The sequence below is a fragment of the Lethenteron reissneri genome, chromosome 54 (genome assembly GCF_015708825.2).
Source record: "Lethenteron reissneri isolate LAM-NWPU_2019-01 chromosome 54, ASM1570882v1, whole genome shotgun sequence".
Lineage (NCBI taxonomy): Eukaryota > Metazoa > Chordata > Hyperoartia > Petromyzontiformes > Petromyzontidae > Lethenteron > Lethenteron reissneri.
In genome coordinates this window covers 2,347,887-2,362,558 of record NC_083832.1, presented here as the reverse complement: position 1 = coordinate 2,362,558, position 14,672 = coordinate 2,347,887, and the positions used below count along the sequence as shown (strand labels likewise).

The 14,672-nt window shown below is 60.6% G+C and overlaps 1 protein-coding gene across 1 annotated transcript in view; it reads right to left on the bottom strand.

The window, feature by feature from the left end:
* Window positions 1-13,051, bottom strand: part of LOC133356406 (plexin-B1-like) — a 47,857-nt gene extending 34,806 nt beyond the window's left edge. Inside the window, 12 exon segments of the mRNA XM_061573915.1 lie at window positions 488-577; window positions 1,184-1,306; window positions 2,696-2,789; window positions 3,119-3,227; window positions 3,843-4,005; window positions 5,447-5,478; window positions 5,481-5,575; window positions 6,295-6,395; window positions 7,781-7,915; window positions 10,539-10,724; window positions 11,890-12,614; window positions 12,617-13,051. Of these exon segments, the coding sequence (XP_061429899.1) occupies window positions 488-577; window positions 1,184-1,306; window positions 2,696-2,789; window positions 3,119-3,227; window positions 3,843-4,005; window positions 5,447-5,478; window positions 5,481-5,575; window positions 6,295-6,395; window positions 7,781-7,915; window positions 10,539-10,724; window positions 11,890-12,614; window positions 12,617-13,022 (2,259 nt within the window). The 5' untranslated portion in view covers window positions 13,023-13,051.
* Window positions 13,052-14,672: the final 1,621 nt, after the last annotated feature.

Genomic DNA, 14,672 nt, shown 5'->3' with positions numbered 1-14,672 from the left:
ACAACGACGACAACAACAACCACGATGACAACAACAACAATGACGACGACAACAACAACGACAACAACAACGACAACAACAACAACGACAACAACAACGACAACAACAACAATGACGACGACAACAACAACGACAACAACAACGACAACAACAACAACGACAACAACAACAACGACGACAACAACAACGACGACGACGACAACAACAACAACGACGACGACGACAACAACAACCACGACGATGCCTCCTTCCCCAGTCGTTAATAAAGTTGTCACGTGAACAAACGTGGCCAGTTTACGCTTGCAGCTGCTGCTGCTGCAACTGCAGCAGCAGCAGCTGCAGCAGCAGATCAGCGGCACCGCCAGCGTGCCGGAGAGCGAACCGGAGCGCGCTCTCCCGACACCAGCGGCGCGCCGGCGCTGCCGCCGGAAACGGCGCTACATTGGCGCGCCGCCCGTGCGGGTGCGGCGGTGACGGCGCCACTCACGATCTGGGCATCGCACGTCACCGCGCCGGTGTCGTCGACGCTGCCGAGGCTGGCGACGGTGCGACCCTCCACCAGCACGGTGCAGGTCACCTACACACACACACACGCACGCACGTGGTTACCGGACGAGTGCAGACGCCGGACATTGCACACACAACACGATAACACCGCACTAGCCAGTCACCTCACTAGCTAGAGGCACCACTCCGGGTATCCTCGCAGCAGCAGTAGCAGCAGCAGTGGCAGCAGCAGCGGCAGCAGCGGCAACAGCAGCAACGGCTTTTGGCTGCCCATCGAACAAAGACGGTCAGCGCATCGCGTGGTGCTTTCAGATGCAGTTCTACGGCCATTTGAAATGCTCTTCACTTCCGATACAAGGAAGCTGTTGGAGCTATGCGCTTTTAAATCAACATCATCATCATCATCCAGATTGAAAACAAACTTCTTAAGAACTGCTCTACGTGTTTAGTTTGTTGTCCTTCCCCCGCAACCTCCGATTAGCACCGTCGGCTACGTACGGTGGGAAATAAGTTTGATGCGCAGACATCGACGGACCACAGCAAAAAACCGCACTTGCTAAACACCACGCTCGCTTGACACCACAATCGCTATAGGCAACACCGCACTCGCTACACGTAGCCGACGGACGCGACGCAAACGAGGAGAGGAGAGAGCGAGGGCCCCCCCCCCCCGCACCTCCTTCACGTGGTCCAGCAGGTGGAGGTTGCGAGCGGTCATGCGCACGTGGCGAGGAACCCCCGTGGGCACCAGGGAGTGCAGCACCTTGTCGATCGCGGGGCAATCGTCGCTGCTCGACACCTGCACACAGCACCACACGGGGGAACGCAGGGCAAGGTGAACGCGACGCAAGGTGAACGCGACGCAAGGTGAACGCGACGCAAGGTGAACGCGGGGCAAGGTGAACGCAACGCAAGGTGAACGCGACGCAAGGTGAACGCGACGCAAGGTGAACGAGGGGCCGGGTGAACGCGACGCAAGGTGAACGCGACGCAACGTGAACGCAACGCAAGGTGAACGCAACGCAAGGTGAACGAGGGGCCGGGTGAACGCGACGCAAGGTGAACGCGACGCAAGGTGAACGCGACGCAAGGTGAACGCGACGCAAGGTGAACGCAACGCAAGGTGAACGAGGGGCCGGGTGAACGCGACGCAAGGTGAACGCGACGCAAGGTGAACGCGACGCAAGGTGAACGCGACGCAAGGTGAACGCGACGCAAGGTGAACGCGACGCCGGGTGAACGCAACGCAAGGTGAACGCAACGCAAGGTGAACGCGACGCAAGGTGAACGCGACGCAAGGTGAACGCGACGCAAGGTGAACGCGACGCCGGGTGAACGCGACGCAAGGTGAACGCGACGCAAGGTGAACGCGACGCAAGGTGAACGCGACGCAAGGTGAACGCGACGCAAGGTGAACGCGACGCAAGGTGAACGAGGGGCCGGGTGAACGCGACGCAAGGTGAACGCGACGCAAGGTGAACGAGGGGCCGGGTGAACGCGACGCAAGGTGAACGCAACGCAAGGTGAACGAGGGGCCGGGTGAACGCGACGCAAGGTGAACGCGACGCAAGGTGAACGCGACGCAAGGTGAACGCAACGCAAGGTGAACGAGGGGCCGGGTGAACGCGACGCAAGGTCAACGCGACGCAAGGTGAACGCAACGCAAGGTGAACGAGGGGCCGGGTGAACGCGACGCAAGGTCAACGCGACGCAAGGTCAACGAGGGGCCGGGTGAACGCGACGCAAGGTGAACGCGACGCAAGGTGAACGCGACGCCGGGTGAACGCGACGCAAGGTGAACGCGACGCAAGGTGAACGCGACGCCGGGTGAACGCGACGCAAGGTGAACACGACGCCGGGTGAACGCAACGCAAGGTGAACGCGACGCAAGGTGAACGCGACGCAAGGTGAACGCGACGCAAGGTGAACGCGACGCAAGGTGAACGCGACGCAAGGTGAACGAGGGGTCGGGTGAACGCGACGCAAGGTCAACGCGACGCAAGGTGAACGAGGGGCCGGGTGAACGCGACGCAAGGTGAACGCAACGCAAGGTGAACGCGACGCAAGGTGAACGCGACGCAAGGTGAACGCGACGCAAGGTGAACGCGACGCAAGGTGAACGCGACGCAAGGTGAACGCGGGGCCGGGTGAACGCGGTGCGAGGTAACCTGGCTTTGCCGGTTCTCACCGTGTGGGCGGAAGTACACTGGGGCTCGTGCGTGCACTTGAACTCCAGAGGGCACCAGCTGCACGTCCAGTGCCTCGTGACGCAGTGAGCGCACCTGTTGGCGAGCGCGCACACGCACACGCACACACGCACGCACACACGCACGCACGCACACACGCACACGCACGCACGCACACACGCACACGCACGCACGCACACACACGCACACACACGCACGCACACGCACGCACACGCACGCACATGCGCACCCGCACACACAAACACACACGCATACACAAACACACACGCACACAGATGCAGACAAAGACACACACGTACGTACGTGAGCACATGCACCGCCGCGTACGCAGCGTTACGAGTTTCCTTCTGTCATTGTATTCCCCAGAGCGCCCCCGGTGGAGCGCGGCGCCGGCGGCGACTCACGGACTCGTCTCGTCGTCCTGCACCACCCGCTCGCAGTCGTAGAACGGGAGCAGAGCGTGCGCCACGCTCACCTCCCCGTAACGAACCTCCACGCGCACGTCCACGTGGTCTGTGTTAGGGGCGGAAAGGCGCACGGATGAACATGCAGGGACACGCACGTGCGCACGCGCACACACACGCACACAGAGACCCCGTGTAGCTTTAACAGACAGTCGGCGCAAGTCCCGTTAGCGAGCAGCACCTACGAAGGCCGGTGCGGCACACGAGGGGGTGGGTGGGTGGCCACCGTTTATCGGTCGCGAGCGGGATTCCAACTCGGGTCGCCGGGTTCGCAGCGCCACGCGGCAATCGCTGCCGCCACACACCGCTGCTCTCCCGCTCCCGCACGGCCACGGCCAATTCTGCGCTCCGGCCAACCAAGGCGCCCCCCCCCCACCTCCCCGCCTCCCCACCCCGTTCGACCCCCACAGCCGAGAGAGCTTCGCGATCCGCGGTGTCGGAAACGCGACGTCGATAAAAACCCGCCCTGGCCGGAGAAGGCGCAGCGGACGTCACGCCCAGAGTCCTCTTGGGGGAGGGGAAAGAAAAAAAAAACTTTGCATTTCAGGACCTAACCCTCCTCCCGTCTCATCTTAAACCAGGGGAGGAATCGTATCGCAACGCTCGCCGTCGTCGCCGTCGTCGTCGTCGTCGTCATCGTCGCCGCTGCCGCTGTCATGCCCACCGCTGTTGGGCGGGATGGCCGGGATGGCGTCGAGCGGCAGGGACTGGGCGCACGTCACGTCGGCGCCCGCCACCGTCGCGGGCGACTCGAACGCGTCGAAGTGGCACGTGAGCAGCTCCCCCTCGTGCAGCGCCGGCAGCGCCGGCACGTGCAGCGTCACCGACTGCAATCGGTGGCACACGCGGGGAGGGGGGGTGGTGTGGAGAGAGGCAGCGGGGGGAGGCAGCGGCGGAGGCAGCTCGCATTAATCGCACGCCCATAAAGTACACCAGGGGTAATCGCAGGGGAGAGCCAACGGAGAGCGGCCAGGAGGGGAGAAATGAACCAACTCGCTCACCCACCTCACTCACCAATCACTCGATTACTCACCACTCATTCACCCACTCACCCACTCACATACCCAATCATTAACTCACTCCATTACCCACCACCCACTCACCCACCCACTCACCCACTCACTCTCCAACCCACTCACCCACTCACTCTCCAACCCACTCACCCACTCACTCTCCAACCCGCTCACCCAAGTGCTGTTCGCGAGCACCTACTGAGGCCATCACGGCTCACAAGGGGGTGGGCAGCCAGCACCACGCCCGGCCACCTTTGTCACCCCAGTGTGAACGTTTGCATCACTGCACAAGATACTTGAGTGGACCGATTGATATCCACCACCGACTGAAAACTCGGCTCACCGGGTCCGAAGTGCAACATGCAAACAACTTGCGTGGTGCACGCGCACGCAGCGACACATGCGAGCGACGCACAAAGCGACGCACGCAGCGACGCACGCAGCGACGCACGCAGCGACGCACGCAGCGACGCACGCAGCGACGCACGCAGCGACGCACGCAGCGACGCACGCAGCGACGCACGCAGCGACGCACGCAAGCGACGCACGCAGCGACACACGCAGCGACACATGCAGCGACGCACGCAGCGACACACGCAGCGACGCACGCAGCGACGCACGCAGCGACGCACGCAGCGACGCACAAAGCGACGCACGCAGCGACGCACGCAGCGACGCACGCAGCGACGCACGCAGCGACGCATGCAGCGACGCATGCAGCGACGCACGCAGCGACGCACGCAGCGACACACGCAACGACACATGCGAGCGACGCACGCAGCGACGCACGCAGCGACGCACGCAGCGACGCACGCAGCGACACATGCAAGTGACGCACGCAGCGACACACGCAGCGACGCACGCAGCGACGCACGCAGCGACACATGCAAGTGACGCACGCAGCGACATATGCAAGTGACGCACGCAGCAACACATGCAAGTGACGCACGCAGCGACACATGCGAGCGACGCACGCAGCGACACATGTGAGCGACACATGTGAGCGACGCACGCAAGTGACGCACGCAGCGACACACGCAGCGACGCACGCAAGTGACGCATGCAGCGACACATGTGAGCGACACATGTGAGCGACGCACGCAAGTGACGCACGCAGCGACACATGTGAGCGACACATGTGAGCGACGCACGCAAGTGACGCACGCAGCGACACATGCAGCGACACACGCAGCGACGCACGCAAGTGACGCACGCAGCGACACATGTGAGTGACACATGTGAGCGACGTACGCACCGTGGGTGGCAGCTTGACGCTGAGGCTGTGGGACTGGCGGAGGCGATGGTGGGGCAACTCGTGTTCTCGTAGGTCTGCACCCAGCAGCCGGGCTCGGTTCCCCGCTCGCACTCCATCTTGCGCGAGCACCTTCCCGGCATCGGAGGACACAACAACGACAACAACAACAACAACGATGACAATAAGACTCCGGCGACGACAGCGGCGCCGTCGCACGACGCCCGCCACGCCGCGGCGGGCCCCTTGCTTCTGAAATCAACAAACGATCTCATCGGAAAACACGGTTCAAGGTGCTTCTGTGTAACCGGGTGAGAACTCAAGCTATCGTTTTTTGCAAGGGTCACACACCTGGCTCACCAGAATGACGAAAGCAAAAAAACAAAATATCGTGGGCAAAAAGCAACTACGTGGGTCGCCACATGGGAAATAAAAAAGAAATATTACACGGGCAGAGATCAACGGCAAAACAATAAATGACCCGCAGTGCGAGCAGATCATTTTAAGATTGATCGTAACAAACAATTACAAATGAAAAGTTACACAAGCGTGAAAAAAAATAAACATTGCCCCGGCTGTACGTGCGACGGTCCGACCAAAATAGCGTCCCACCAACCACCCCACCACCCCACCACCCCATCAACTACCCACCCCACCACCCGTGCCACCAACCACCCCACCACTCCACCACCCCACCACCAACCACCCCACCACCACCCACCAACCACCCCACCACCCACCACCCCACCATCCACGCCACCAACCACCCACAACCACCCCACCACCCCCCAAGGCGTGACGAGAGCAACGGTTCGACCCCGTGTGGCGCCCGCGCGCAGGGCGCTACCCACCTGCCCTGCAGCACACACCAGCCGCAGTAGGGGTCGTCCAGCGCCAGGCAGTCTGGGCAGCTCCGGTTGGCTCCGCAGCGCTGCACGGGCACTCGGTGCACCTGCATGCGCAGGGCAAACCCCCCCACGAGGCCAACCTGATGACTGGGTGAATTGGCAACTGGGGAACCGTGATAAGTGATATGTAGGTAGCCAAGCAACTGGACAGCCAGACGACTGACTGACCTGGTGACCAGATGATAGAGTGACTTGGTGACCAGATGAAGGAGTGACTTGCTTGATGACCAGATGATGGAGTGACCTGGTGACCAGATGATGGAGTGACTTGCTTGATGACCAGATGATGGAGTGACCTGGTGACCAGATGATGGAGTGACTTGGTGACCAGATGATGGAGTGACTTGGTGACCAGATGATGGAGTGACTTGGTGACCAGATGATGGAGTGACCTAGTGACTAGATGATGGAGTGACTTGGTGACCAGATGATGAGTGACTTGGTGACCAGATGATGGAGTGACTTTCGTGACCAGATGATGGAGTGACTTGGTGACCAGATGATGGAGTGACTTGGTGACCAGATGATGGAGTGACTTGGTGACCAGATGATGGACTGACCTGGTGACCAGATGATGGACTGACTTGGTGACCAGATGATGGAGTGACTTTCGTGACCAGATTATGGAGTGACTTGGTGACCAGATGATGGAGTGACCTGGTGACCAGATGATGGAGTCACTTGGTGACCAAGTGGCTTGGTGACCATGATACGGAGCAAATCGGTGACTAATAATGATTTAAATGTATTAAGTACCTTTAAACTATTGTTGGCAGGGCACTAAGTGGGTGAATTTTAAGGCAGGTGACTGAGTGACTGGGCGAATGGGAAAACAGGTGACTGGGTGACTGGTGAATGGGAAAGCAGTGACTAGAAAACCTTGCAATGACGTCAGCTGGGAGACATTTTTAATTTGCCATGGGGCAACTAGACCACTCTGATACCAGGCAACACAGGGCACACTCGCACACCTGAGACATCAGTCCATTGGGTAAACAGGTGACAGAGTAAACAGGCAAGAGAGTAAACAGGCAACCAGGCAATCATTAACTTCTAAACCAGTAGCCAGGCAACTGTAAGAGTTGACAGCTGTTGTACCTGGTGTACCGCGTGGTGGTGCACCCTCGTGTACCATATGGTGTATCACAGTGTACCACGTGGTGTATCACAGTGTACCGCGTGGTGTCACAGTGTACCGCGTGGTGTATCACAGTGTACCGTGTGTGTATCACAGTCTACCGCGTGGTGGTGTACCGTGGTGTATCACAGTGTACCGTGTGGTGTATCACAGTGTACCGCGTGTGTGTACCGTGGTACTCACAGTCTACCGCGTTGGTGTACCGCGTGGTGGTGTACAGTGTACACGTGTGTGGTGTATCACAGTGTACCGCGTGGTGGTGTACCGTGTGGTGTACTGCCGAGTCCCCACCTCGCGCGTGTTCAACACGTAGAGGTACTGCCCCTTGGGGTCCAGCACCGAGTCTTTGTTGATGGGGTCGCGCTGGCCGGAGCCGACCTTGACTTTCCCGTAGACACGGGACGTCTCACCCTGGCCCAGGTACGCCTGTGCGGCATACAGGCACGGCACGCTCGCCACCACGCTCGCCGAGACCCTCGCCACGACACTCACCACGACGCTCACCGCCACTCCAACTACGACACACGCCACCACATTCACCGAGATTCTCGCCACTCCACTCACCATGACGCTCACCGCCATGCCCACCGAGACGCTCACCACGACACTCACTACGACGCTCACCACTCCACTCACCACGACGCTCACCGAGATGCTCACCAGACACACTCACCACGACGCTCACCGCCACGCCCACCGAGACGCTCACCACCTCACCACGACACTCACCACGACGCCCCCGAGACGCTCACCACGACACTCACCACGACACTCACCACGACTCCCACCGAGACGCTCACCACGACACTCACCTCCACGCCCACCGAGACGCTCACCACGACACTCACCACGACACTCACCACGACACTCACCACGACTCCCACCACGACTCCCACCGAGACGCTCACCACGACACTCACCTCCACGCCCACCGAGACGCTCACCACGACACTCACCTCCACGCCCACCGAGACGCTCACCACGACACTCACCTCCACGCCCACCGAGACGCTCACCACGACACTCACCACGACACTCACCTCCACGCCCACCGAGACGCTCACCACGACACTCACCACGACACTCACCACGACACTCACCACGACTCCCACCGAGACGCTCACCACGACACTCACCTCCACGCCCACCGAGACGCTCACCACGACACTCACCTCCATGCCCACCGAGACGCTCACCACGACACTCACCTCCACGCCCACCGAGACGCTCACCACGACACTCACCACGACACTCACCTCCACGCCCACCGAGACGCTCACCACGACACTCACCTCCACGCCCACCGAGACGCTCACCACGACACTCACCACGACACTCACCTCCACGCCCACCGACACGCTCACCACGACACTCACCACGACACTCACCTCCATGCCCACCGAGACGCTCACCACGACACTCACCTCCCGCCCACCGAGACGCTCACCACGACACTCACCACGACACTCACCTCCACGCCCACCGAGACGCTCACCACGACACTCACCACGACACTCACCACGACTCCCCCGAGACGCTCACCACGACACTCACCACGACACTCACCACGACACTCACCACAACTCCCACCGAGACGCTCACCACGACACTCACCTCCACGCCCACCGAGACGCTCACCACGACACTCACCTCCACGCCCACCGAGACGCTCACCACGACACTCACCTCCACGCCCACCGAGACGCTCACCACGACACTCACCACGACACTCACCTCCATGCCCACCGAGACGCTCACCACGACACTCACCTCCACGCCCACCGAGACGCTCACCACGACACTCACCACGACACTCACCTCCACGCCCACCGAGACGCTCACCACGACACTCACCACGACACTCACCACGACTCCCACCGAGACGCTCACCACGACACTCACCACGACACTCACCACGACTCACTCACCACGACTCCCACCGAGACGCTCACCACGACACTCACCTCCACGCCCACCGACACGCTCACCACGACACTCACCTCCACGCCCACCGAGACGCTCACCACGACACTCACCTCCATGCCCACCGAGACGCTCACCACGACACTCACCACGACACTCACCTCCACGCCCACCGAGACGCTCACCACGACACTCACCTCCACGCCCACCGAGACGCTCACCACGACACTCACCACGACACTCACCTCCACGCCCACTGAGACGCTCACCACGACACTCACCTCCACGCCCACCGAGACGCTCACCACGACACTCACCACGACACTCACCACGACACTCACCACGACACTCACCACGACGCTCACCTCCACGCCCACCGAGACGCTCACCACGACACTCACCACGACGCTCACCGCCACGCCCACCGAGACGCTCACCACGACACTCACTACTACGTTCAGCAGCGGCAGGGGCTCAGGCACCGTGGTTACTTTACACAGAAATTCGTCCGCGTCTGAGAGTGAAGCTCAAGCGAGGTGTGGGGGGTGGTAAGGACCGTGGTTATTTTGCACGGCGATCGCTACAGAATAACTACTAAACTAAACTATGAACTATTTTTTATTTTACCAGTCAGGCCCACTGAGCTATCCAGCTCTTTTTCAGAAGCGACCGGGCTATCGAAAATGATAGCTCAACCAAGTAGCCTATCATGTGGCAATTTATAGCAGCCAAATGCTCTTAAAACACATGATGATTCTAAATGTGGAGGACCCGGAGAAAAATCCACGCGACTGCGGGGATAGAGAGACACGCAAACTCCAATATAGAGCAGGCATCAGGGTCGGGATCGAACCCACGACCTCCTGTATACCAGGCGAGGTAGTTAACATCTCGCCAGCGTGCAAAGCGGTTACAAACAGGCGTCAGGGTCGGGATCGAAGCCACGACCTCCTGTATACCAGGCGAGGTAGTTAACATCTCGCCAGCGTGCAAAGTGGTTACAAACAGGCGTCAAGGTCGGGATCGAACCCACGACCTCCTGTATACCAGGCGAGGTGGTTAACATCTCAGCTTGGAGCGTTGGGTCGTGCGGGAGAGAGGAGGGGGGGAGTGGGGAGGGGCGCACCTTGTGCAGGAAACCGTCGTGGTCGCCCAGGAAGGCGACGGTGTGGCCATTCTCGGTCGTCACGGCGACGGAGGTGAGCAGCGTGACGTTGAGTTCGAGCAGCGGGCGGCGCGACACCCCCGAGCGGCTCGCCAGGATCTTGGTCAGGTGGTCACTGCCGCACGGCCACTGCGCCACGTTGTGCGCCTTCGGTTGCGGCACGGTGGTGTGGGGGTGGGGGGCACACGGGAGGGGGGGCAGTGTCAGCGAGAGCCTATTAAGGCCAGTGTCAGAGACGAGAGTGTTTTGTGTAATCGTTCTTCAATACGGAATATTGGGGGGCTGTGACGTGGCCCAGGCCTCCACTTGCTGCGGTGGTGAGATGTTAACTACCTCGCCCGGCATGCAGGAGGTTGGGGGGATTGAGCCCAACCCTGACGCCTGCTGCTGCTGCTGTATATTTGGACTTTGCTTGCCTTTCGCCGCTAAAAATTTGCACATCGTAAGCCACTTCGTTCAGCTGTCGTTTATGGCCAGGCCGCATCTGAACAATGAAGCTGACAGCGCAGTGGGCCTTGCCTATAAACGATTGGCAGATGTCCCATTATCGATTCAAGTGAGCCCGACCTGTGCGTGTCGAAACCGGGCCAAAGTTTGCTCGTATTGAACCAATGCTGCTCAAATTGTGCGCTCCCAGAAGGCCGTGCGTGTGGCCAGTAGGTCTTCCAACAAGAGGAGGAGAGACGGACACACTTGTGATGGCGGAAGACTTCTATCGTCCGCTTACTCATTTCATCAATCACCCACTCACTCCAGCCACTCACCCCAGCCACTCACCACCCTCAGGTGGACCTGGCGGCGTTCCTCACCCCGTGCGATGCCATCCTTGTGGAGCTGGGCATCTCCACCCACTCACCTCCCCCACTCACCTACTCATCCTCCCTCCTCATCCCCCCCCCCTCCTCACCCCCCCCTCCTCACCCCCCCCTACTCCTCACCCCCCCCCACTCCTCACCCCCCCCCCTCCTCACCCCCCCCCCTCCTCCCCCCCTCCACTCCTCACCCCCCGCCACTCCTCACCCCCCCCACTCCTCACCCCCCCCCACTCCTCACCCCCCCCCACTCCTCACCCCCCCCCACTCCTCACCCCCCCCCACTCACCCCCCCCCACTCACCCCCCCACTCACCACCACTACCCCACTCACCACCACTCCCATGTGTATCTGAAGACATTCCTCAAGCAGGAAGGGAGTGGGTGAGGGGGGACGACGACTTTTGGGGGGGGGGGGGGTCGGCAGTTTTTCACAAGCCCCCCCCAACCACCACCCCCCCCCCCCCCCCCACCGGCAAACCAGGCAACCGGAAACCTCACCGGCGTGTTGGCGGTGCAGTCCTCGCCGTCGTTCTCGCGGTACGGCAGGTAGACGTCGTTGCTCCTGGGGCTCTGCTTGGTGTAGCACTCCTGCCTCGTCTCGTCGATCTTGGCGTCGAGGGCGCTCAGCGGGTAGGCGCACAGCGCCGAGCGCTTCCTGCCGCCCGCGTCGACGAACGCGACCACCAGGGTGGCCCCCCCTCCCGCCAAGGCGGGCCCCGGCTCGCCGAGCCACGCGGCGCTCGCGAGCCTCTCGGGCCCGCCGCCGGGACGGCCCTCGCACCGCAGGGGCACCTCCACGTAGGAGTAGTAGTTGACGTCGTCGAGGCACAGGCGGCCCACGTAGGTGAGGTACGGGTGGCTCGCGCCGGCCACCGCCTTGCTCGTGCCGTTCCTCCGCCGGAACACGAAGAAGGCGTGGCTCTCGGTGGCCAAGGCCGCCACGAACAGGTGCTCGTACAGCCCGTACGGGTTGCACAGCGCCATGGAGGCGTGGTCCATGCGGCACAGCACGTTGCCCTTGAGGTCCTGCATGGACAGCGGGTGGCCCCTGAACGAGTTGGCGTGGCCCAGGCCCAAGTAGAGGACATTGCCCGCGCCGCCGGGCGCCGCCACGGCCACGGCGGCGCTCTGCTCGCCGGCCACCTTGGTGTACCTGTAGGTGCAGTACTTGGCGTCCGAGTGGGGCGCCCGCGACAGGTTGGCGGACGAGCGCACCTCGCAGCGCCCGCCTCCAGCGGCCCGCACGTCGCGTTTCCGCACACCACCAGCTGCTCGGCGGCGCCGGGCAGCAGCGTCAGCATGATCACGGGGTTGCGGCAGGGCTGGCCGGAGCCGCCGCCCGAACAGGTGATGCTGGGGCAGTCGGCGGCGGAGGCGGAGGAGGAGGAGGGGGAGCAGCAGAGTTCCTCGGTGCGCTCCACGCTCAGGTCGGGCGCCAGCCGGAACAGCGTGTTGTCGCCGGCCACGATGAGCGCGCCCGAGTTCGGCTCCAGCACCATCTTCTGCAGCTCCACGTCGGGCGAGAACGGCGTGGCGACGGCGGTGGGGCACGAGGGCAGGAGGGCGGCGATAATCGCCAGCGCGGCCCGGAGCGTGAGGCCGGCGGTGGAGCCGCGCCGACTGGCCTTCATTGCCCCTGGCGGTGACGTCGGCCTGCGGAGGCCTGCGGGGGGAAGACAGGGACGACGCTTAGCGCTGACGAAGGGGGGTCGTCGTCGCCGCGAGAGAAAGACAGAGAGAGAGACACAGAGACAGAGAGACAGAGAGAGACAGAGAGAGAGACAGAGAGAGAGACAGAGAGAGCGTCCCGCGCGCTAGAGGAGTGTGGCACGGCTGCCCGTTGTGCTCACACGCGCACTGGCAGGCGGGTTACAGAAAACACGACGCGGGGGGCACAGAGAGCCCTGGGCTGGCGTTGGCACTTGGTACCGGAGTGCCAAGTCCGACATCGCTCGGGACACGCACAGGAGATGCATTGGCAGCTAGGGGCCATCCATTTAGTCCGTACGCAAAAAATTGATCAAAACTTGACCCTACCCCCTCCCTATACGCACGAATACTTTTTACACCCCCCCCCCCCCACCTGCGTACGTTCGCCTGACGCACCCCCCCCCCCCCCCCGAATCCTATAGAACGGCCGAGATTTAATCCACGCAGAAACGATCAAGGATTAATAATATGAACGTGTTTAAGCAAACAGATAGTCCATCGCCGGACTATCTAACTTATTTGAAGGCCGATGTAGACAAATTATTATCGAGGCTCCAACCCCCCCCCCCCTCGTTTCCTATGCGTACGTACATTGTCAGTAGACTCCCCTCCATGTGTACGTACTAAATGGATGGCCCTCTACTGGATGGGGGGGCGGGTAGGTAGAGCGGGGGGGGGGTCACGGGGTGAAACTCATGCAAATGTTTGAGATGCAAGTCGCTAATCGCGTGTAGAGCGCTGCTGCGAGATGGCCCTTTGTGTAAATAAAGAAGGGGTCCCGCCATTAAAAACAAACTACAGGAGACTCTCGATGTGTCCACGTGCCGTTCATCCGATTTGCGGATTAACCGCACGCACCTGAGGTGTTGACATACATTATCGACTCGTGGATTTTCCCTCAAGCTCAAATGAATCATCTAAAAGCGGTGATACATTGTTATTTTTGGAAATGTTCATTACAAGTCACGTGCTTAAACTATGTTGCTCCACTTCATCCGAAACTCCACGTGATCGCCTCTACAGTACAGTAGTTGCAATATCTTTACAACAGTGGGTGGCGGAGTTTGATTGCTGTTGATTGGCGTGGCTCTGCTGCTGAGTCTTGGCTGTGGTGATTACTAATCTAGTATATAATTACAATAATCCCCCCCCCCCTCCCCCTCGAATCGTTGCACCTGATGAGTTAAATGATGACGTCACCCTGCTGCTGCTGCTCTATTTAAGAGCGAGGGCAAAAGCAGAGCCTCACCATTCTGGCGAATTGCCCGATGATGCTGGACGTAATTACCAGCGAAACGTCGTACTACTCAAAAATTGTAAATGTTGTGGTTTCACACTTCAACACACCGGTGGGCTAAAGTAGTGAACTATTTGTCTTTTTGTCAGGTGGTGGAGGGTTACGACACATTTATAAATAACGCGATCTAACCCAAAAACGTTGATTATGAAAGTGTTACTATCACTGAGCACGCGCATCGATAAATCGTCGATCGTTTGTGTTCGTTTTAAATCAAAAGAGTAACAATCGAAATGGTCAGTTGTGCTTCATTTTGAGCGATTCATCCGATCAG